Raw genomic sequence first — 25412 nt, forward strand, 5'->3', positions numbered from 1 at the left:
GGCTTCTAATAGAAAGCCCTGCTAGAATCATTCTGCTCATTAAAATAATAATTGCTAGTTAACTGTTTCATAAGTCCTGCAGCAGGTATACCAGCCAGATGAGAAACTGTGGAATTTTTTGGCTCAGGCTTTCAGGGAGGTGGAAGGGACCAGGATGCCCAAATCTTGTTTAACAGAGTGTTAACACTTAATTCAAAGTCCTTTTGAAAATTAACCTCTTTATTGAATAAGCCTGTCACAACATCATCTTGTTATAAAGCTAATTAAAATTTCCAAATGGTAGCAACACTCTGGGATTTTGGTCAATAGTGTTGGCTGTTCGGAGGGTTAATATTTCAGAGGTAGAAGAAACAGGAGCATTTGAAAGAGTGCTTGGGGGTACAGCACTTCCCAGCATTTCAGTGCTAGCAGTAATGGGCACAATAGGTGCTGGGTTTCAACAAAACTGGGTAATTCAACAGTTTGGTGTAAGTGGTGGAGACAACTTGGTGTGGCTCCTTGGAGTGCCTACTTTTACACGGCAAGGAGGGAGAGAGCCAGAAACCTCTTAGAGAAGTGTCTGAATCTATCATATTATGCAGAGAGCAAGATGCTGGAAGCAGTTAGAAAGGAAGGCGACTTGCCTGCTTGCCTCGTTTCACTGAAGGTGTTTCTGACACAGCCCCCTGTCCTGCCATGGCCACCAATTAGCCCGTTCATATGGGGGAGAAGCTACCCTTGGCAGTCTGACGGCAGCTGCTGTAGCCTGATCGATGTAAATCCAGTTATCTTTCAAACCACATGGGATTTTGAGACAGCTGGGTGGTGTTTGTACGACTGAGAGCCCTGCTTTGAAATGCTGTGCAAATACAAAAATAACCATAGCTATTGGCATTTAAATTCATTTCCATGTAATCTTTGTGATAAACTTCCATTGGTGGGATGTTATTTCAGTGGGAGGAGGGTCAGAGCAGTTTTCAGATGATGTCTGGGTATTGCAAGTTGCTTGGTGAAAAAGGCGTCCAGCTCAGTTTCCTTGTGCGTGTGTATGTGTGTGGCCTTCCCTCCCTGCACTTCCAGAATAGCAAGAGATAATTAAATGAAGTTCAACATTAAAGGCTGGAAGTCAGGAAGGGAGAAGCTTATTAACCTTGTTGAGCTGGAAAGAGTGCTGGGGGTGTTTGGGGCTTGGGTCTCATGGGGTTGTCTGTTCTTATTTTTTCTGTTTTTCTTGGGAATTGATACTTAGTTGTACAGAAAATAATATGTATCATTAATTCTGTGGTGATCCCTTTTATGTGGTTGTGGCACTGCAGCACATCTGTGAATTAAATCTTAAGAAGAACTGGAATTTAGGCTGTTCTCTCATTAGCAGAAATGCTTATTGTCTCGATTGGTAATAAAAATCAAAGGAGAGAAGCAAAAACCAAAAGTATGAAGGTTACCCATTTAGGGTACACATGAGAAATTTAATCTATTTTCCACAATCCCATTTAAGTAGCAAACAGACTGAGCTTTTAGCCTAGGGTTCTTCAACAGTTTTCCAAGAGGGGACAGATTGAGGAAGGGGGTGCAGGGAATTAGAACTGGCAATTAGAGTGGCTGGGCAGGGAGCCAAGAAGGTAGGCAGGAGAGGCGAGAGTCCTGTTAGCTGCTGGCTTGCACATGGGCCAAATGGGGTTTGCAGGAGGACGCATGTATGTGCACGCACATCTAGATGCACCTTTTCCCCTCGCTGACTCTTTGAAAGGCTGCTTGGACCTTTACAGACAGAATTTTGGGACTGTTTTAAGAAGCCTGCTTAAACATTCCTATGCTATAGTGCTGACTGTTTATCCTAGACGAGGCTTTAAGTGAGATGCAAGAGCTGCAGGCAGGACTTTTGTGAACTGACTATTAGAGGTCCTGTGCATACTTCCTATCTGATTAAATTTTGCCCCTCTTCTTTCTTATCTGCAGATCACTGTGTTCACTACTACGATCTTCGCAACACTAAGCAGCCAATCATGGTGTTCAAAGGGCATCGCAAGGCAGTCTCCTATGCAAAATTTGTGAGCGGGGAAGAAATTGTCTCTGCGTAAGTACTGCCTTTCATGTAGGCTAAAAACTTTGTAGCCCTTGCTTTCTGGCACTCATCAGGGCCATGGTGCAAGTTCACCTGCGTGGGTGAGCGCGCTCGCTAGCTGCTGTGCTTTTGGGAAGCAGATCATTGCTTTTTTCCAAGATAAAAATAGACATTCATTCCTGGTGTCACTTGGCTCTGCTCTGTCTTGTGGAGCTGAAATGCTTATGAGGAATACAAAGACAACTAGATGCAGCTCCTGACCACAAGCCCTGACTTTGGGAAGCTGCAGGTGGACTCTCCTTTTACAAAGTGCTGTATGTGCTGAGGATGCTCCTGACCAGAGCTCTGCTGTAGAGAAGGCTGCTGGCAGAGCCCTGAGGATAGTAATCTGCAGTAAAACACAGCTGATGAATGACAGAAGTGATCAAATAGTACTGCTCTGTCTGAAGAGGAGGTTTTGCCACAGCCTGAAAGCAACTCGAATAGGACTGACTGATCTGTTCTCTGGTAATTTATTAATCTGCTCTGTGAAGGCACTTTTTAGGATTATACTTGGATTAGAAAGTAGACAAGGAGAAGCTGTGTTTTGTGGTCCTAAGGATGTGCACCTTTTCAGCCAGGGTAGACCATAAGGTCTGCTATGGAGGCCCTGAAGAATAATATTCTACAGCTTCTATTCAGTTACATGGCCAGATGTGTCTGCCCCAAAGCCAGATGTGGCTACCTCAGTTTTCAATCATGTGGGAATGAGCATGTCTGTCAGATCACACAGTGAACGGTTTGAAAGACTGGCTATAAGCCTCTTCAATAAACCAGAGTTGAGCCCCTCTTACCCAGTGGGGAAAATGCAAGCAACCTTGGGGGGCTGCAGGGGAATCTTTGATCTCAGCACGCTCATGTATAACACCCGAGGGCAGCAGGGATGGATCGCAGGGGTAGATCTAGTCCCAGAAAGTATGCCTGCTGCCTTGTACTGAGCCAGTGATTATCTAGCTTGGCTCTGTCTCATGTTTTCACACAGTTTGCTTTAGAAGCCTGGAGCCAAAGCAGAGCGTTTTAAGGTGTATTCAGGCTGCTAGTGAGTTACTCTGAGCTGAACTGTGTGATGGAAGATTCCCTGGTGGCTTCTGGTACTGTTTATATTTAATCAGCTCCTCTCTTATTTCCATTAACGTTATAACTCTATAAGGGTGCAAATTCATACGTAGAACACAGAGAAAATTAAATTTAATGGTTTGAACCAAATCTGGGTAAAAAGAAAGTGTTTAACAGAAGCAGGAGGAGGCTGGGAATGTTTTACAGCCATGATCAAGTGGAGCATCATCCATGGGATGTTTCAGGACAGAATGGCCCTGTCCTGCTTGAGCCAACCATCTGAGAAAGTTTATCCTACAGTCCTGGGAGGAATATCGATGGACCTGTCAGGCTTGGACAGGCAACAACAGGGTGAGAGAACTAACTGGAGGGTTAACCTATCTTTTTCTGCGTGAACAGAAAGAAATGTGAGAGAGAAGATTATTTTTCATGTCTGTCTTTTGTAAACTGAGGAGAGGAGACAGCAGTAGTGATTCCCAAAAATCATGCACTGATTTCTTTTAAGAAAAAAAATTATATGTATATTCAGATTCTCTAGATTTCTAGCTAAAGCTGTTTTATAGATTGCATTGATTTACTTTGCCTTGTAGAGTTAGGTTTTGACCTCAAGGGTGTTCAGAACTGCCTGGTATTTAGCACAACACATTGATTGCAGTGCTGATTTACAGAGAGACAAATTTAACAGAGCAGTGCATCCATGATATTTTTTTGGAGAGGTTATGAAACCAGAAGAGCAGTGTAATACCAGCAGGATCACCAGCAGCCTTTTCCTCTCCTTGCGGTCCAGTGGCAGATAACTTTCTTCTTTTATGGCATGCCTATCCTAAGCAATGCAAACGTGGCTAGAGCTTGATGGGAATTTAACAGTAAAAGCATTCCATTAGTGATAGACTAAGTGTTTTTATTTTAATGAAGAGATCTAGAAAGTATGCTACGAAAATACAGAGGTTAAGTGCCTATATATATGAGGTCTTCTTGATGGGTTAGCTAATAGCAGAAGCTGTCACAGGAATCTGACAGCTTGTAGACCAGGGATTAGTCTTTTGCTGCTTTACCCTGCCTTCAGAAAAGTTTAGTTTCCAGGCAACTCTGAAGCTTCTAAAAGCAGCATTTTAAAAATCCAGCTGCCCTAATAGCACAGAAGGTACCTCCCTGTACTTGGGGGCCAAACAAGCAGTAGTATATACCTTTTTGCCCTTTCCATGAGCTATGCTGCTACTGTGATGGTAAGGACAAGAGAAGGGAAGGGAGAGTGAGCAGCAGCGTAGGGCAGGGATGGACGTGGAATAAGCATCAGGCAGAGAAGCTGAATGCTCTGGTTTAGGGCCCCCATTGCTCAAGAGCTGGGATGAGGGAAGCACTCCTGCTTAAGTCACAGTATTACAGATAAAGTTCATACCTTCGTTCTGATCTGACCTCATACTATTATTACAGATGACTAACAAATCTTGCTGCAGCTCCCTTATCGCTCCTTTGTCATTCCAGCTGTCATTGAGGGCTGAGATAAGGTTTTTGCAGTATAGCACGAGGTGCATCTGTACTCTTTTGTGCTATATTTTTAGGTAAATGTGACATTGGTGCAGGGCTAATTTGTTTGTATCGTTGGTAATATTTGATGGATATTGGGTGGGGTTTTTTCCCTTCAGCTCTTAATATTCAGAAACCAGCAAGGTTGGGTTATGTGACTTGTAAGAGGGGAGCGTTGCTTCCCTCCCCTCCCACCCAGGAGGCTGACAGGCCCTGCTCCCAGTCTCTTTCAAATTTAAGATCGGAACAGCACTGCCCATTTCCTCAAGGGTGGCTTTACGGGGCTCTGGTCCCACCACATCAGTGTTTCTTCACATACTGTGGAGTGTATTGCTGTAAGTCAGTGAGTGCCAGGATATCAGAGCCTTGTGATTGCTAGAGAATAATGCCTGGTAAGTGAGAGGGGCTTGTGTCTGCTCAGGTTTGGGGGAAGAAATTAATCATGTATCTCCTGGAAACCTGGGATCTTCCTATTTCAGTTGAGCTCTGTCAGGCAGAGGAGAGTACCTCCACCTCCTTTCTTTTGCCAAATGGAAAATGTTTGCTCACAGTAAATAGAAAAATATTTTGAAGGCAGGTATGTTTGCATCTGGGGGAACAATGGAGAACATCAATTTTGATTTAATCCCAACAGAGTTTCTATATTTTTAATAGTAATATTTAGCTTTGCTGCCAAGGTGAAAAAAGTGGAAGTTTGAGATCTATATCCATGCAATCTCAATTACACGTGAGAAAACCACATCAATTTAATGCTAATAGCAACTCTGAGCCCCCATAGGTTTTTGTATGCTGCTGCTTGGTATTGGGCAGGAGGAGGAGAATATGCTTTCAGGGCAGCTGGAGAGGGAGGAGGCTTCTTCCTACCCAATTCCTGTAAAGGTATGAATGAGAGTTGTAGCCAGCACAGAGAAGGGAACAGATTTTTGTCCATGCTGTAGAAGTTTTTTTTTTTAAAAAAAAAAAAAAAATATTCAGTGTGTCCTGCATCTGGAGGAGGCAGTGATGGCCCAAAGGCTGTACGGTTCAGTGGTGGACTCTGTAATTGATAGGAGAAAGGAAGAATAATACTTGGGGGAAGTTTTTTATTCAAATATGCAATGTGTTTTGACAGGTTTCTAAAATAATGTGATACCTTTCTGAGCTCAAGCTGAGTTGCTTATGATTGAAAGTGGGATAAATCCCCTGGAGTGCACTAAGACTTCCTATGTTTACATTGCAAGTAGGGTGTTAAGGAGCAGGGTTGCAAAGGAGTACCTGCCATATGGCAGCAGGGTAACTTTAGGTATTGTTTTCAGGTCAACAGACAGTCAGCTGAAGCTGTGGAATGTAGGGAAGCCTCACTGCTTGCGCTCCTTCAAGGGTCACATCAACGAGAAGAATTTTGTAGGGCTCGCATCCAATGGAGACTACATTGCCTGTGGTGAGTAGAGCAGCCATCCTGACAAATGCTAGTGGGACTCCTCAGAGCTGGTGCCTCTCGATTTGCAAAGCACACCAGCAGTTGTGCTATGTAGCTGCATGGGCTTTTTAATAGAGGATTGTTCTGAACTTCCACCCTCCTTCCCTTCCCAGGGAATGGCATAAGGACCCCTGACCTACAGGGGTCTGTACTTGGTTTTCTCCCACTTCTGATGAGTTCTTCGTACATGACAGTTCAGACTTGCTGTCACCAAAAGTCAACTGCTAACGTAGCCACTGTTGATATATATCACTTATGTCTTTCAAGTTTATCAACTGACACATCCTCATGCATCTTTCTAAGGAAGGGCAGTAGCCTGGACCACACGAGTGGTCCTGTGCTTGTCACTTGGTATGGCATTCTGCACAGCAAAGTACTAATGCCCTCATTGTGAACAGCTCCCTAGAAGACGAAATCATCTTGAAGCAGTTACCCCTTTGGCAGTTTCTGTCTTTTCACTGCTTAAGTTGGACTGTTGAACCTCCGTAAATCCACAGGTCTTGGAGGAAAAACGGTGACAGGCTGATTGCTGTGGGATGAGCAGGACAGCTGTGCCAGCACTGAAGGGAGGACCTTAGCTTGTATATACTCTGATCTCTGTACGGCTTACAAGGCAGAAATTGGGATGGATTTCTAAATAAAGCCTACACACTGTCTAGTCTCTCTTACTTAAACCTCCACAGACCAAACTGTCATACTTGATTACGGCAAGCAAAACTGTGACAGTGCTACCTGCCTCAGAGCTGTAACGCTGAGCAGGCTGGGTGTAGCGGTGTTTCACATGGGAGTGTAGATGCTCTGCCCTAAGGAAGTTACGGGGGACGGCTGGGATCCTGTATGTTTTGCAAGTGCGCTGCATACTGCAGTTGTCTTGTAATAAAACCTGGTTCTGTTATTAAGCATCATAAAAGTTTGCTGTGGAACACTCCCAGTTGCCAAGGCACCATGAGTGTGATGATAACTACAAGGAGGAAATATCTGGTCTTGTCTTAAACAATGAAAGAGGTAAGAAGCCTTATTTCTGTACCTGCTGCCAGAACCTAATCTTGTATATTTATTTTTTTATTTCTAGGAAGCGAAAATAATTCCCTTTACCTATACTATAAGGGCCTCTCAAAGACACTGCTGACATTCAAGTTTGATACAGTCAAAAGTGTCCTGGACAAGGACCGGAAAGAAGATGACACAAATGAGTTTGTGAGTGCTGTATGCTGGAGGGCACTACCAGATGGGGTAAGCTTTCTGCTCAGGCACCCAGCCGGGTGCAAAAGGAATGCCTCCTGCTTTCTCATGAAATAGCATTGCTGAGGGTTTGACTGCACTTGATATTTTCCTGTTTATGGGTATTGCAGATTGGCATGAGAACGTGAAGATCTGCAGGGTAACTGAAATGCTGGGCGATGCTGGAGGAGAAGGGACTGCTGTGCTTTTAACTCTTCCACCTGGGTGTTTGAATTTCTCTACTTGGCATCTGAAATCCCCAAAGCAGCATTGTAATTCTGGCACTTAATGTTTTTTGTGGGTGCATTAGCAGGTTTCTTTTGTTGCTTTAATGAAGGCACCTGCAGATACTTGCTTTGGAGCCTTACCTCAATGTTACTGTGTCTATATGGGCTTGCTCATTGAAATATAGCCTGTGTTTAGATGAGTAGATATGTAAAGGAGGCAAGCGAGGCTGCAGTCACCTCAATGACTGTTCCAGTGACACTTAATTCATATACGTAGTATGTATACTAATGCTGCAGGCAGACCTGACGCAGCTTTTGTGAGTGCCCTTTTGGCACGAGGCTGCTCTGGAGAACAAAATGCTTCTTCTAAATTCAGAGTGCTCTTGAAACCTTGGATAAAAAAAACTTGAGCAAGTAACTCTCTTGTATGTACAAGGGTTTGCAGATCAGATACTTAATGGGCTTGTTGGGAGGGGGAGGAGAGGAGCTCATCCTAAATACAGTCTTCCAAGTAGTCTTCTAAAGTGGAATGTTGCCTAATTGATGTCCTGAGCTGTTGCATTTGCAAAGGTAGTGTTTTGGAAGGGTAATGTCTACCAATCTGTTCCTGTATGAAGAAACTGCCCCCACAACTGTGATTCAGTTGTCACTGGCATAAACTTACTTCAGATAGATGCTTCTGAATCAAAACATAAATAAACTCTAGTGTCCGAAACTGCACTTTTGATTTAAAAGTAAAAAGTGGGCTGTTGTGGTTGAACGGTGGGCATGAGACTAAGTGATGTAGAGTCACCAGCTTCTTTCTGGCTGGGCATTTAGGAGGATTTGGTATACACAGATGTCAGGTCTCAGATGAAGAGTGGCTGTTAGAAGTTGCATAGTCCGTCTTTCTGCTGGATAAAAATGTGCTGCAGGAACCTGTGTGTCCAGAAACGCCCTTCCCTGAACTTTCTTCACTGCAGTGTTTCTGTGTTGTGTTGTCCTGCCCAATGACCTCCTGCATAGCTTTTCTACAGGCAACAGACTAACAGTGATGTCTCACCCGTGGTGTTACTTCTGTTGCCGTCCGCTCCTTATCAGCTTTTTCTCTGATTAATGTGCTTTACTCTGATAGACCTTCTGCTTAAGTGACTGAGAAACTTATGAGCAGTCACCAAGGGCTGTCAAGCAGTTCTTCATAACCAGTATGAAAAATATTGTACAAAAATGTAATAGTTAAATCAGGCCCATCAAGATTGCACCAAATAACGTTCAGGCTTCAGTCCATTAAGCAGCATTCAGAATCGGTTGCTATTCTGATCATTTTTTTCCTCCATCATTCTTCTGCTTTTCACTGGACTTCTAAATTAGCCTGTTTCTCCTGTGGCAGCCACAGTACCTGGCTCTCATTTGTAAAGGAAGAAGTAAAAAGCTGCCTGAGAGCCACTGGCTGAGTGTTTTTTGCTTCTGTGTTTTACCTCTGCCTGTGGTGCATGCCATCCTGCTTTACATACTGAGCAAGCTGCCTTGCTTGCTTTTGCCAAGAGGCCTTAATGCTTCCTTGCACCATATCTCTAGTCCCCCCGAGATGAGAAGTACTCTTCACTGACGCAGCTGCACATTTGTCTTCCCTCTTGTTACCAGCACAGTGGTCCTCTCTGACCTAATTGAAACTTTGCTCATGTCCTTAGGAAATTAAATTACTGCACAGCTAAAGGTCATTTATGTCCACAAAGTCTTGCTCAAACGATGAAACTTTTATTCTCCATTTTGATAATGTTTCTTAAATTTGGCATAAAATTTTTCAAATGAGCTTCAAATTTTTCAAATACAGGCTTCCCTAAAAGCTGATGTGTTTTTTTAAATGGTGCTCGGATGAACTAGAGAAAGCCTTTGCCTCGCAGTGCTGTCAGCATCTGTGGGAATCGGGGAACCCACAGCTTATTTCTGGCTTAATTGCAGACTTTGATCCTGAGTGAGTCATGCTGCCTTAGTTCCCTAATTATGAGTTACCACACCTACCTTTCACCACTGGTGGTGAGCATGCCCGCTCCGCTGAAGGGTGTGTGCATCGAAGCAGCTCCAGCCTAGCAGCATCACAGAGCCCAGCACAGGCTGGGAGACCTGCCCCAGAGCCGCAGGGAGCACAGCGAGTAAGCTTTATACTGCTGTGGGTGTGCTGTTCTCTGTGCCTTCCTGGGCTGGTTCAAAGCCGTCTCGCTTGTCTCCAGGCCATGGGCACTGGGCAGTAGCTTCAGTTTTCGACCTGGAGTATTTCCAAGGGGGGAGATGCGGGCGCTGCGTGCCAGCATTTCCCCAGGGCTCCCCAGTGGAGCAGACTCTCCTCCGTTTCCCTATGGTGTTGCTCTCAAGGATTGTTCTTTAATTAACCTTTCAAGATGAGATGAGTAAGTTTCAGATCTGTCAGTTATCTTGGGAAGCATGAGTACATGTACTCCTTCACTTCATGCACTTAAGTGCAAAATCTCAGATCCTAATTAAAACTTAGCTAAAACTTTCAGATGAAATGTCACTGATTCTTTCTTTAAATCTATTTTTATGTAATTCAAGCTTTTACTTCCTCCTGAGGCAAAGTCAAGCTGTGCCAGCAGCCCTTGCCAGAACCCATCTTTTTTCTTCCCTCTGTGTTGGTTTTCCTTTGCTTATGAAGATGCAGGGACCTTTTTGCTAGAGCTGTCACCTTTCCAACCGGAGGGGTCCAGCCAGCACCTTCTTTCCATGTGTGTCAAAGCCGTAATGAGGGAGAGAAATTGTTCTCCGTAAGTGCTTATTAACATTTTGCATCAGGCTTACTCAGTTTTCAACTCTTCGGTGATGTTTAGAAATAAGCACTAGCTTGTAGGCTAATAGTTTTGTTAGACCCTTTTGGGGGGGGGGGGGGGTGGAAGCCAACAAAAGAACTTCTCAGCAGGTACATCAGGAAGCAAACCTTTGCTGCTCTTCTTTCAGTGCTGTGTTTTGGACAAAGGTAAATAGACTGTTCTAATATTTTTTTTTTAAATAGCACTTACCTATAGTTTGTGGGGAAAACAATTTCTCACTTCTCATTTTCCTCTAAAAATTGATCAATATTTAAAAGTAGAGAAGGCTTCAGGACACTTTTGGCCTAAGTGACCTGATAAACACAAATTAGACACAGAGATGCATTTCAGAACCTTCCCTGAACCAAATCCTTTTATTTCCAAAGTCAAGGATTTAATAATATACCTGTGCCATCCTTTGTTTCTGGCACCTTGGCAAGATTTAGCCAGCTTGATTTGAAACTTCAATCTGGTCTTAAGATCGGAAAATACATTCTTCTATTGTGTTAGCATGTAAGCAGATGATGCCCTTGCATATAGGGAGAGGAAATTATAGTAGTGGTAGTAGTTCATTGCAGCTAGGTGGGTAGAGAGGTTTTATCTGTCTTGGGAGGGTCACTCCAGTTTTGTCTAGGTACCTGGAGGAGATTGGTTTGTATTTCATTTTCCTTTGTGTTCTATGTGATGTTTTTCCCTTCCCTAAAGGGGACACCTTTCATTCAGACCTGCTTTGCCATATTGCAGAGTTTGAGATGTGCCTCATACAGCTGTGTTAAATAATTGCATCTCAAGTAGCCCCTTTCCCATCATGGTTGGTGTTTCTCAGAAGGAAGTTGTCAAAAGAGAAGCCAAGGCTGAACCTGCTCCCAGGACAGCAAAAAGGTATTGCCACTGAACACAGAAGCAATTTGATTATGTAGATTAAGCATGGCTCAATCTATCATAATCACTGTAAAGAAGCCATTTAATTTTGTACCTGTTTGCATGAGTATTCATTACTGCTGATAAGCAGGTTAGCCAGGGAAGGATTTCTCAAGCAGAAATGTTGAGACTTTGATACCAGTGAGGAGATGCAGATAAGAGCAGGAGAATGCCATGCAAAGAAGCTTAGGTAAAGCTTTATGTACATACATTTTTTTTCTTTTAGAGGGGTAAAGAAGGGAAATCAATTGAGAACAGCACTGCAGACTTGGACCAAGTCATCTCGCTGCAGTGAGCGGGTGGGCGATGGTACACACAGGATGGATGCAGAAGTCTCCTTGCACTGGGGAGGAAGGCTCTCGGAGTGGTGGCATGGCAGTGCTATGAAAGCATCTCCTGTGCCTGACGGGGGAGAGCAGAAACCCATGTATATGTTTTTTCACCTCATTGTTGCTCTTCAAAAGTCATGTTAATTTAGGGGAGTCTCAAAACAATCATCTAGCCGCAAGTGAGAGAAGCAGGCTCTGGGACTCCAGGCTTCAGGTTGCCTTTAGGCACTGTCATATGATGGAACTATCTTCATAATTAGTCTTGCATCTCTGAACTTTTCTTTGTTAATCTAAGAGGATGGAAATTCCCTTCAAATAGGTTTTTGGTGCATCTCTTCAGAAAATGAGCTTTTCTTCCATTTATTTTTCCTTTCCTCTGAACATTCAGCTTTGTTTCTTAATGATGTCTGGCTTGAATTCTTTAAATAGAAACCTATGATTGCACCGCAATAAGCTGGTCACTTAATAGGACTGTAATCTTGTTCACTGATGAAAAGTAGCCATCCCTTGTTTCCCATAGCCTAATAAATGGTACGCAATGTACACAGGAGCTAGTCAGGGACTTGGATAATTTACAATCAGCAAATTGGCTCCCTTCACTGGAATTAATTTAGCCAATACAAATTATTTCGGGAAGTGATTCATTGCCATTTTAAAGCGCTAATTAATTTGGATGACTTATGAACATTAAAAATGAAACCTCCTTTGTCATTTCCAAATAGCCAAATGCTTATTCAGTGTCATTCTTAAGTAACTTGTGACTGTAACTACATTTCTTATAACTTGAAATATGAATTCCAATGGGATTTTGAGGGGAAACAAGGTGTAAGACTTGATATTTTTGTTCCACTTTGCTGCTGAAATTTTAAAGGCTCAAAATTGGTGAGAATTTTGACTTCCAGCTTCAACTCAGTGTTGTTTTATTTTTGCAGCATCCTCAACTAGTTGTTCAGATGTTGATTAAGATATACCCAGGTAGTAATCTAAAGCTTATGAGATAAATGCCTGCCTGCAGTGATCAGACCCAAACTTTCCCTTGCCTGCCTCTGATACCAGCTGCTGGCACAGGTAGCAGTGTGAATAGCTCCAACCACAGTATTTTCAGGAGGGCGCCTGCTGTTTTCTGACTCATCCTTTCTTTCCTAGACCAGGGCTGGCCCATAGCATTCGTGTGCAGCATCTCCCAAACCAGTATTCTTGCAGGTTATTCTCTGGTGCGGTACCACACTACTGCTTCATCCTGGAAATGCGGTAGTCTTCATCTTCTCTCTTGTGATTGAAATGCACAGCAGTTTACAGGAGGCTGAGAATGAGGAGCTTTTAAGAAAAGCAGAGAGATGTGACTTTGATCAGGTTTATTCTACTGTTTTTTTTTTTCCCCCTCCTGAAAATCTTCAAAGATTTTCCTCCCTCCTGTGGAAGCCGTCTAAGCCCCGTAGCATGTGTGCTGTGAAGCTCGCAGCTGTCTGGGTGATGGCTTCCCACTCCTCTTGACGTGCCCTCTGCTCTCTGGCCATTGGCAATGCTTTAAACAAGAAGTTTTCTTTCGCTTTTATTACTTTGCTGCTCCGCACTTTCCTTAGGTAGTAAATACATTTTATTTCTCTTTCATCCTGCCTTTTTCATGTTTATTCCTCCCTTACTCGTTTGAAATTCTCGAATCTTCGTTAAAAACAAGTGGAACCCAGAATATCAAAAGATACTTCATATATCATGCATGCTTGATTCCCCCCCGCCCCCAATCTTAGCATATGACTTATGTATACCAACACACACTGTATATATTGCTTTATATGCTGCTTGAAAACTGTTTTCATATGCAGAATAATTTCTACCTTGCAGATAAAAGAAGCATACACACTGAACTTGTGACATCTTTGTGCTGAACATGCTTATATACTTTCATACCCATATCTCTTCAAATGCTCATTTTGGGCTCCATTTTTTTCTGTGGCTAAGGAGAATTAATTAAAAAATACTCAGATGACTAACAATATTTTATTCCTCATCACAACCCTTGGAATCCAACTGCAGAGAACTTTGTGGAAAAAAAATCATACTCTGTTATTAACAGTTCATACATTATATTGAAATTTCAGTGTGTTGACACTTCAGTCCATGTGAAAGACCATCTTGATAATGTGATTATGCAAATGACAGGCTTTAGGAGAAAGTGTTTAATTTTGAGTCTTCTGTGGAAGAAGAAAAATATTGGTAAATGTGCTTTTGGTATTGCCTCTCCCTGGTTGCAGGACACCCTCTGAGCTTCCTCCTGGTGAGGGCAGTCACTTGCTGGACTGTACTGCTGCTGCAGTCAGTGTGGGCAGGGGTGAAGGGAGCCAGGCGATTCCCTGATAACCCTGACCTCTGTCCACTGTGCTCCTCCCGTCTAGTGTGTTTGCAGGGGGGGAGGTGTATTGCACCATTTATTTTGCTGTTTCAGGGCTCAAGGTGGCATGCCAGCGGGTGGCTGGTACATCAGCGCCTACATTAACTCTTCTTTTCCTAGATGCAGAGCAGCTGGCTGTGCCGGCAGTGCGAACAGAGGGGATGAGTCTGTCGCTTTTGTTCAACTCTGGAAGTTCAGGTCCCCTGTGGTACTGCAGCACTCTGATATCATTCTAGCTTCTATTTTAAGAATAGCTTTTTCCAAGAAATGTAGGTGGCTCGGGTTTTTCTTCTTTGTTGGTTTTAAGTTTACATTTGCAAACTCAATTTCTCTCTCCTTCTGCAAGGTGAGGCTTCTTTTTTTTTCTCCCTGCATGATCGCAGAAAATTGCCAACGGGTTGATGTTTTTTTTGAAGTAAAGGCAGATCAAAGTCGCACATGTTTCTTGAATGAAGGCAGCATTTACTCTTTCAGACTCTTACAGCTGATATTTGCTTACCAATGTGTCTCTTCTAATGCCAAGAGAAGTAGACAGTGTGCTCTAGATAGGACTGAGGTCCTCCTCATTAGAGTCATCTCTTTCCTAGAGCAAGTGAATGACATAGTGGTCGACATAACTCTGAGTGCTGTTGACATTACAGTTCCAGTAGCTGATCCCGATGGTGCAGCTGTACAGATAATGGATTGCAGTTCATTGCTGGTGCAAGCGGAGGTCCAAGCAGGCTCTTGTTGTTTCCTAGGCTTTAAAAAATAAGAGCATCCCAATGCAATCACAAATTGTATTGGTATGATACACCCTATGAACTGGGGACGCAAAGAAGTCTCTGTGCAGCTGTCATTAAACTTGTAAGGGGATGTTTCTCTCCTGTTGGGACTCTGCTGCTTTAGTAACCATCAATTCTTTATTTGAGTATGAGTTTTATAACAGGTGAACCCAATTCAGGAATTCACCCAAGTCAGGATTTCACCTGGAACCTGAACTTCATTCCTGACTCCATCCCCAACTCCCTACTGAACCATAGTGTTACAAGGTGCAAGCTGAAGTGCAGCAGTATGTATTGTGTGGCCCTTTGTATAAGCTATGTCCCAAACCATACAACTTAATAGAAAATTATTTGTATTAGGGTGATACTCAGGGTCACCCTTATATTGTATGTTGGGGTGGAGAGAGAAAAAGAGCAGATTCATATTCAGAGGGCATTTGCTTTTAGAATTAAATAATTGTACAACTGTTTTCCCTTCCCACCCAACCTCTGCAGTGCTGCTGTTGGGCCACTTGGTCTGAACTCTGATACATATCCTTCTGGGTTCTAGAGATGCTGATTAAATAACTGATTAGCCTGTTGTAAGGTTTGGCTCATGGTTTTTTTGGTGTGTTTTTTTTTTTTTTTTCCTTTCAGATGGTGCCTGGAAACCTGTTTATTGTGAGTTGTAAGCTCCTCTCTTCCCATGCTTGTTCTTAGTGTTATGCTTTTGTCTTGCAGGCATTTCACTCTCTATTGCCCTAGGGATTAGAGGTGGCAGGCGTGCTCTCTCTCTTCCCCCACAACTCTTAGCCTTTGGGTAAGAAGGCTCATCCCTAGTATTTTCTAGGTTTTTTATAATGTATATTATGTATAATGTCCTGGAGCAGAGCCCCCTGAAAGCAGTAAGTCATTGTAGGAGCCAGGCAAGTTTTACAGGTACTGAGCCAGCATCTATTGCCTGATCTCAAGCTCCAACCACAGCTGGTCTCCTCTAAGTCAGAGCATCTCCTATGTGAGCAGCCTTTGCTATCCTTTCCACTGCTAGGTTCGTGCTGGCTTTTTTTTTTTTTGAAGTGCCATCTATCTGCTGAAATCTCTGGTTGGCACAAAGTGGCAGTGAGATGAGGTCTGAATGCTCGGAGCTAATCTCAGTAAGTCGTCCAGTATTCAGTGTTTTATGAAGCAGATGAAGGGGGTCATTTAAGATAGAAGCTGCAGGGGTAAAGCTGCATTTCTCAATACTTAGTCAGTGCTAAAGGAGGACTCTGGTTTCAGACCAGCAAAAGCAAAGTGAGAGAGTGTGAAGTAGGTTTTGAAAAGCCATTGGCATTGGGCTAACCACCGCCTTTGAAGTTGGCTTCAATGCAGCAGCAGAATTCCCACACTGAGGGTGTTTGAAACCCTCACTGCTGGTGGTCTGCTGTCACTGCTGTTTGAAGGTGGGTTTATAACCTCATTCCCTCTAACAAGTGACACTGTTTCAATTACAGTCAAAGCAACCTCCCACTACTGTCTTCCCCCCCCCCCCCCCATTCTTCAGTGCATCTACTGATGGCAAGTCCTGCCAGGCCACCACCATTCAGTAGTCACAGCTCATGAGCTGCATCAACCTTTCACTCTAGCACTCCTAATTAAGCAATTTTAATGGCAGGATTTAATGTTTTACAGAGTCTAAATGAAGTGGAAAAAATATGAACTGATTTTTTTTTTCTTTCCAGCACAAGATTTTGATCACATAATTTAACCTCTGGGTGAAATGGAAGTAGAAGCATTTATGCACAGGTGGTTTTCTCTGCAAAAGCTTTACTTTATGTAGGTCTCTGCATTAATATTGTTACTGTTTGGCTTTGGGCAACTGTTCTGAAGGTTTTCATATGCTTTCTGCCCTTCTGTTATCAGTAACAAAACGCCGAAGTGTTTTGAAACCCAGTAATTTGTGACCAGCTTAATGCCAATTATGTTGCATGTTGGTAAAGCAAGAATTAAGGCTTTTATGACACTCCTTGTAAAAACAACTGCTCAGACTGGTTTTCCAGCAGCAACACAGATTTCATCCTTTTAACCTATTTAAATAAGACTTAGTTTCCTTTTGGTGCTGTTCTGATCTAATTCTAGCTAATGCTAGATGAGCTAGCTATGTGCACGGAGTGAAAACAGTCACTCCTTTGAAAGCAATCTTGTGTCTGAATTGAAACTACCTGGATATGTAATTAGGATATATAATTGTTTTTATATAGGATACACGCAGAATTATAATAATCAGTCCTTTCTAAGGAAGGGAAAGCCAGTATGGCAGGAAAATTATGTTTAGTAATTTAATGAGTACCTTTTAGACAGAAATGATACTGTTAAATTTGGTGTTGTGCAACTGAATGGAGTTGTGTTGACCCTTGCACAAGGTGTTCTGAATTCTGCAAGGGAAGCACTGCTTCAAACAATTACATCTCTTATATGTTGTTGTATATCATAATCTCTTCCAAAACTTTTATCTGGTTGCTAAAGCTGGAGAGAGGTGAGCTGTTTGGTGCAGTACTGGATTTTCTAGTTCTATTTTAGTATGTCTGAAGTGAATATTAAGTTAAGCAGAGAGGTATAGTTGGGGCAGCCTGGGGAGCTGGCAGATGAGACAGTGTATTGTTTCCCATTTACTTATAATAATGAGAGATACTGGAGGGAAGATAAGCAATATTACATATACTGGGAAGAAAGATTGGTTCAGATCCATTAAATTAAAAAAAGTTCCTTTTACCTGTAATCTGTAGATAGCACATAAATTAACTGCAGCAGGAGAAGTATCCCTGCTCACCACCCGTGCTGGCAGAGGCTCAGCATTGCTAGCCAAGTCTCAGAGTGTACAGCAGGCATATATGATTTTTTTTTTCTTCCTAGTTTCTACGTTGATCAGTTAAGACCTCGTTGCCTTTTTCTTCCAAGAAAGACCTTCTCCAAAGCAGACTGCTCTGGCCAAGTTTCTTCTGACTACCAAATAACAGCAAGCCTGTCTAGTCTGGGGAGTATGTGCTTGGGGGAAGACTTGACTTGTTTAGAGTGAAATATCCTTGATTAAAATAGAAGGTTAATAGTGCTTCTGTGTGTGCCTTGCTTCACAACTTGCACGTTAGCTCCAGCATTTGAAAAGATAAATCTGGGCCAGCAGGAGTATTAAAAAAAAAAAAAAAAAAAAAAAAAAACCGAGAGAAAATGAGCTGGAAGTGAAATACAAATGTCCTTATTTAGTAGAAAAAGGATTCATCTCACTGTTGGCTTTCTGTTTTCATTAGGTTCACGCTTGGCGTGACAATGCAAAAGAGGACATTTAAATTGTTGGGAAACGCGTGAAAAGCTGAAGTAAAACAGGAGTTAGCAGTTTGTGAAACTTTTCTTCTAGTGTTATAGGAGGCAGCAGCCAGCACTGGGAACTTGTGAGTTTTCTTTGTCCCAAAACTTAAGAATATATATAATTTGCCTTGCCAAAAGTAAGCAAAGATCCACACTGTGAAAAATCACTCTGCTGATGCTCAGATGTTTATATAAGAAAAATACCACTTTAGAGATTTCTTTTTAGATAAATGTTTGGATAGACGTATGGTTATAGGGTGAAGGGATGCAATTTGGCTGCTGCTTTCCCTGTGTATACCTGAATGCAAACTCAGGCCCTCTCCATGTCTCTTGGCCATCCTCTGCAGCGATCCCTCTTCTTCCCGTTGTAAGGCTCCTTGGTTTTCCCCCCGAGAGCAGAGCTGTCTAAACACACAGGTGTGGACAAGGACAGTCTCCTCCTTGTAAGCCCACCACAATCACTAAATCTTTGGCTTTTGCTATTCACTGTGAACCTGGGAATTACCCATTCTGCAGTGGGGAAGGGAGCTGTGAAAACTCATTTTTGTACAGATTTTTGAAGTTTCCATTGTTTTCCTTTGTGAGCAGGTTTGAGATGGGTTTATGATGCAGACAAGTGTATTTTCGGCCAGGCTGGGGCTTCTGTGTTAATTTCAGATAACATATGAATGTGGAATTTGAGCCCAGGTCACTACAAATCAAAATTAATGAAGTAATGAATGTGGTGCACACCAAGCCCCATCATCTGTCTCCTTATCCAGACAAACTCATACTGTGTATGTGCTCTGTGTGTGGCTTTTTTTTTAGAGGCCATTTCTTTATACCGTCATTTGTTTCTTCCTTGGAAGCTATATCTAGAGTGGTAGATGATCGTGAACTCTTCACAGGAGCTTTTCTGCTGATGACTGTAGCAGTACACAAAGTTTGCTGTGACGAGAAGTAAGTCGTGTTGAGTCCTGGAAGAGGACAGTTTTTATTTTCTTGTATCCACTGTACTGTGTCCTGTATTTCTCATCTCTGCTCTGAAACATTTGAGGCATCGTCAGGTTGAGAGGGAAGCAGGAGGTACCTATTGTGGTCCAGCTCCAGCGCTGTGGTGTCTGTTGAGCAGCATCTCTTCAGAAAGAATATCTAAAATCAAAGGAGGATGAAGCAGATGAGCTAAAAAAATCAAATGCCAGAAGTGTGTGTGTGTCTTCCCTCACCCTTTGTCAGCAGAGCTTGGGTTTGTATTCTAATATTTATGTGGCTGAAGGATATTATAAAATCAGAGGTACTGTGTCGCAACACAAGGGGGTTTGTTCACTCCTATAATCCCAGTAGGAAAATGACATGATTTTTTTTCTTTATATACTTGAGTCTTTTTAAACTTCCTTTTTGCTATTAGTGTCATTGGTAGCTTAATGGATTTCTTGATTGTTGAGCTCCTCTTTTTGATATAGTATTTTTGATACAGTCTTTGCATGCCTTCAAAATGACAGGGAGCATTAAAAACAGTCACTGCAATTTGAGATATCTAGAGATAATTTTTTTATACCCACTGTGTGAAAATAACTTGAACAGTAGCAGAATTATCCATTGTGAGAGAGATGATTTTACTTGTGAATTGGGTTTAAAGATAAAATCTTTCCTACTTCCTGGGACGTGGATTTCCTATTCATTACTCTGTTAAGATTAATCGGGAGCAAGACTTTAATCCAGAACAAAGATGATTGAATTGTCCTTAAACAGTTGTATAGAACATTACCCAGATCTCACTTTATTGAAAGCCTTTTTTGGTCTTGCGGTGCTGAGAAACCACGAGCATGTGAGAGCTGCTTGTGAGTACATCTTATGAAGAAGGATGCTTTTTCCTCATTTGCTGGCTCATTAGAAAGTAAAATGCTTTCTAGTTTTTTTGCAATAAAGTTCTTAGGTGGTGTTGCATGGAATGAGTTAAATCTGTGTAGTATGTTAGCTAGAAATTATTTTGCCGTGCAATAAGAAAAAGGGCTCACTCCACCTGCAAAAGCCTCTGGCAGCTTAAAGGTCTGCCATTAACTGAGCAGCTGCTGGGCTTGTGGAGTGGCCAGGATAGAAAATTAAGTACCTGAATGCAGCCTTGTTTCCTCTTTGGGACCCCACAGAAGGACAAGCTCAGACTCCAGCTACCTGGGCCTGTCGGGCAGTGTGTCGGGCAGAGCAGCAGCATGATCCACTGCTCCCCTTGCTGCCACCAGCCCCAACTGCACACTGCCGGTGCAGTGATGCTAACAACAAAACCATACTTTTAAGAATTAATGTGGTTTTTTTAATCTCCTGTTTTCTAGCAGGAAGTGTGTAGAGCTGTCAGGTTGTCCTAAATCTCCAGTTACAGCCTAGAACAGAGTAAGGATGTCATCTGGTTTTCACCCTTTCGGAGTGCCAAGGAGAGAGCGTGGGGGGAAGCGTCTAATCCAAGGATTTCCAGGCTGTGACGTGTCAGCTTGACAGCCCCTCAATTCATTTCAGACTCCTACCTGATAGCAGGCTGTGATCGGTAATGTTTGGGAGCTGGCAATACTTACTTCAGATGCATGTACCACATTAAAAAAAAAAAGGGGGGGGGGGGGGAACCACTTGCTGTTTAATGGCCTCGCTGTAGGGATGCTGGCAGGCAGCACACCGTTGGCAAAGCTGTTCCCTGGAGTTTAGAAGCGTATTCAAGGCCAGGAGATTTAGGGACTTATTAAAGGCACTGCAGCTTCAGGCACTGCTGTTAGCTGGCAGTCACCGAGCGAATAAGAAAGGAGCCGTCAGTGCTGGGTTTAAGGCCTTTGGGCGTGCATGCGTGCCCCATGCAGCATCTCTTCTGGCTAGAATGATTTTCACCTTCTCAGTTAAACTTTCCCACTTAATGATATTTTCCTATTATTTGAATCCTCTTTTCTTCAGCTTATTTGCATGCGTTATGTCATGTTTCATTTAGGATTTGATATGGTCAGAAGCCTGGGATAAAAGACAGTGTAATAAAAGGCTGTTTTAATCATGAAATTGTGTAGGACTGGAAGCTGCTGGGACCAGTTGGGACCAGTCATGGGCAAAAGAAATATGTTTTGTCCACCGTTGCAGTCTTCCTAGAACAAAGTGGAGGTCTCTGTCTGCTTTAGGAGAGCCGACTAAACCGGATCGTTCCCCTCCACACACGTGTTTTATTCCATAATGTGCCGAGGCAGCTCCTGCAGCGTCCTTGGCAGTGACTCTACTGCCCAGCCGGGATGTCCCACCACATGGGGACAGCCCTTGGGCAGGGTTTTGTCTGCAGTATCCAGAGCTAAGTATAATTGCCAAGAGTTAATCCAGCTCAGTAGTTTAAAGCAAGACTGTAGTCATAGTTATTGGGTTTTGTATTAAAATGTGTGTCTGCCCCCCCCCCCCCCCCTTTTTTTTTAAAGTCCTCATTAGGTTTAGCAAACTGGCTGTAGAGGTGATTATGTTCTGGTTGGAGAGATGTGCATGGGTGGAGCAGGGCTTGCAACATCCTGAGGTTCCCCTTCCCTCTCAATTCTTCTTGCTGCTTTAAGAAGCAGTCATTTGCTGTAAAGCCACGTTTGCAGCTTTGATTGAAAATGACTGTGCAAAACCCCATCAAAGCTGTGCATGCCCCAGAGTCATTTAAAAAAAAAAAAAAAAAATCTAAAAGGCACCTTGGAGTGTGTGAGCTCCCTGGGATGTCAGGGGCCATCGCCTGTGGTTTGCTGGCGTCCCCAGGCAGGACCTAGTAAATCTTTGTCTACCCAAAGAGCCCAGAAAAAAAGGGAAGAAAGGGAGAAAGGATGAAATTGCTGTCTCTGAGGTTTGGGATGATTATTAAGTGCTGGCCCACTGCCTGATAACTGTCACTGGTGTGCAGAAGTGAGACAGATCTGGGAGAGGTGGCTGCAGCTGTATAGCTGGGAAGATGTGCTTTTAATTGCTAATTAAAGTTACCATTTGCATTTAGGGGTTTCCTTTTTAAAGAATGACATCACATTACACAAAAAACTGCTAGCATTGTTTGTTTATAGCATGACCAAACTGGCAACTTGCTCTTGCTGCTTTGCTGGTACATCTGTATTTCACCTATTGCCTACTTTTGCTTTCCCATCTGTGTTTGGTGGTTGTTTTTTTTTTTTGACTTCTGTCCCGACAGCCCTTGTTCTTCTAGTCCTTGACTCCCCTCCCATGCAGACATACAATCCTGTAACGTTTTCACTTTTGTCTTTATAAACAATAGGCAGGCAGTCTAATAGTGTGTCCAAAGTCAAGGGAGCTTTGCAAGTTCAGCTTGACAACTCCTCTCTCTGAATTATTTAAAGGCCGTAAACAAAGCCCATCTAGAGCTTCAGGTGACTTCTCATCTAGTATTGTGGAGAGCGCCTGATAGGCAACTCCTGCTAATTTTTCCCATGTAAATCCATGGGATTTAGTAGAATAGCAAACACAATTAGAATTCAGGGGCTACGTCCTCATGTTCCTTAGGGGAGGGTAAGTTGCAGGGAGGTGAATGAGCAAGTTGAGTAGAGGGAAAGTGGAAGGTGAATGAAAGAATAGGGAATTTCTGTCCGGTTGTAAGAATTGTGTGTCGAGTTTTGATTTATATTCCCCCTCCAATCAATGAACTTGTCTAAAGACATCCTATGTTTTTCTTCTGACTTTAATCTCAGTCCTCAGTGGGGTGGGGTTGGTTTGGGTTGGTTTTTTTTTTTGACATCCTTTGTTTTTACATCTAAAATGCTTTTCAACAGCTGAATGACCCAGTGATTTCTGATTTCTCAGGTGCATTTTTGTTGCTGGTTTCGCTCGTCCTTCTGGATTCGGGAGTGTTTTAGATGGATGGGATCAGGGAAGCAGGCAGCAGAGCACAATCGAGTCCTCTAGATGATGCGAAGTTCATTATTATCTTTTGAATAGTTCATTCTGCAGAATGAAGTGGGGAAGAAATCATGCTTTGCATTTATTGTACTAAAGCTGTAAAGCTGTACTCTCATCATTCTTAATACTTAAAGGCATAGCTGTCTTCTCTTCCCACTCCCTTCTCCTCCCAGATAAATACAATGGAGAAAGCATCAGTAGTAGGATACTAGAGAAGCAACCTCATATGTATCATCTGTACTCTGTATGGTTTTGTTTAATGAAGTTCTTCACCTTTTATGTACATTCAGATCTTATTAAAATTCAATTTACTGTCTTTTTTAATACCAGCCATACAATTTGGTAATCAAAGCTAATATTTTGCAGTGTGGCCTTACTTTGAAAACTGACCTGCAAAAATGGCTTGTGGGCATCAATTTATCTTCTTTCAGGGATTCCAGCATCTCTTTCAGTTTACAAACAAAAGATCGCTCTCTTCCCGACAGCCTTGCAGACATGACCCAGCTCAAAGTCCAGTTCAGCTCCCTTTTGTATACAATATGGATTTACAGAGATCACTCTGACCATGAGCCAGGCCAGCTCTGACCCTGTTCTGGGCTGTAGGTGAAGAGGAGATGGTTCTGCTGCCTGGGGAGGACGCCCAGCTCCGCTGCTCCATTCTTACCTGTGCATACCTTGTCCCACAGGAACAGGAGACAGTAAACTTTTCTAACACAACCCTATGACTTGAATATGTGCAGGGAGAAGATTTAAGTATAACTGGAATTTTACCTAATTACTACTCAAGAGTAAACTTGTGCTTGTGACATTAAACACAGTTTTGGATATCATCAGAACCTGCTGCCTACAGGTGTAGGCTCTAGCCATTTTTTGTTGCCAATCTCAAATTTATCAACATCTCTTCATAATTTTCCTGCATGCCCTGGCTAGTGAAAATATTTGCCCACTGCACTCGGGGCATTTTTGAAATAGTATTTTGAGGACAGAAAGCTTCCTATTTCTCAAGACTAGAGAAGGCCACGTGGTTTGGTACAGCTTGCCCAGCCTTGTCTGCATTGCGGGAGGTTTCAGGTACGTAGTACTGCGCTTGATCCTGTTATAACATTAGCTGAATTGGATGTTGAAGGAGAGCAGCAGGTTGTGGATTCTTTCAAGATTAATGGAAACTTTTGTTTTACCTTAATTAAACTTCCATTCCTTAAATCAAAGTCCTCTTTCCCAGATAGGTGTATGTTATAAATAGCATTAGTATAGGTATAACTTCATGAAGCTTATACGCATGCTAATGTTAATGCATTGATTTTTCTCTGCAAGAAACAATTTGTCCCTTCTTTTATCTCACTGCGTCCTGGTGATTTCACTTCTGTGGCACACATACGTATGTGTCGCATAGAAAATATAAGAAATATATATGCATATTTTGTAGTGGTTTATGCAGCTACAAGCTGGGCCACCTTGCAGGCAAGTACCCTTCCCTCTTCTGTTCTTACCACCAAGCAGCTGCAGCCCTTTGGGTGGAAGCAGCCTCCAGGGATGAAATAATTTTGCTCTCCCACGGTGCCTCACTTCCCCTCCCCTTGCTGTAGCTCTGCTCGCCACACAGATGTGTAATCACCCTCCCTGACTGCAGCCTTGGCTGGAGATGCAGCATCTTGCGTATGCTGTCATTCCCCGCCCCCCCCCAGACAGCATCCTCAGTGCTGACATTTAGACCCATGACTCTGTTCCTGTTGCTATTAAATATACTATTCCTGGCTTAAAGAGAAATAAAGGCTTTGATTTCCATGGCTGCCAGACTTCTTGCCCATCCAGTAACACAATTAGAAGGCTTGCAGATGCAGAGAACCCATCATCCTTCTTTTCCAGCTGGCATGAGCAAAACATTCAGAATATTTAACGTGTTTCGCGGATATTGAGCACTCAAGTCCCCCTGCAACGTTATTCCAAGACCCGTTAACGAAACCGTCAGGATTTTAACATATATTCAGAACTTTCAAAGCTGGTTGGTTCGGGTACTGTACTATCAGGGTTTGGTTTGGTGGTGGAATCACACTTAAAAATGGATGGGTATGTTCAAAGGATGTTATTACAGTCAAAGCATACAAATTCAGGTGGCTTTAACATGACCCTTTTTTTGCATCTCTGTCAGGCCAGTCTTAGAGGTGGAGGTGATTTCATTAGGATGGTGCAAAGAAGCTACAATCGGCAGGAGATCCAGTTTACTAGGTATTGTTCAAGTAGACAGCCAGTGACAGCTTCCTACCCCAAAGAGTTGACAGACAAATCGTATAAAATGAACAGTAGCAGAGTATGAATCCATTATCAGTTTTCAATAAATTGATTTCCTCAGTCCATCAGCCATTTCATGAGTTCCTGCCAAAGTGTTCCCCTCTTGCTGACCTAGCCAGCCTGACTTGGCTTGGCTCCCTTCATCATTCCTGA

At 42.8% G+C, this 25412-nt stretch overlaps 1 protein-coding gene across 3 annotated transcripts in view; it reads left to right on the forward strand.

Annotated features, from left to right (window-relative positions):
* Positions 1-25412, forward strand: part of COP1 (COP1 E3 ubiquitin ligase) — a 132592-nt gene that overhangs the window by 92444 nt on the left and 14736 nt on the right. For all 3 annotated transcript variants that reach the window (XR_014228161.1, XM_082311800.1, XM_082311801.1), the window contains exons 16-18: positions 1939-2056; positions 5962-6086; positions 7198-7358. Coding sequence is in view for 2 of the 3 variants with exons in the window: in XM_082311800.1 (XP_082167926.1) it covers positions 1939-2056; positions 5962-6086; positions 7198-7358 (404 nt within the window). In the remaining variant the exon portion in view is untranslated. The remainder of the gene's footprint in view (positions 1-1938; positions 2057-5961; positions 6087-7197; positions 7359-25412) is intronic.

Source organism: Platalea leucorodia, assembly GCF_965183815.1.
Source record: "Platalea leucorodia genome assembly, chromosome: 5".
Lineage (NCBI taxonomy): Eukaryota > Metazoa > Chordata > Aves > Pelecaniformes > Threskiornithidae > Platalea > Platalea leucorodia.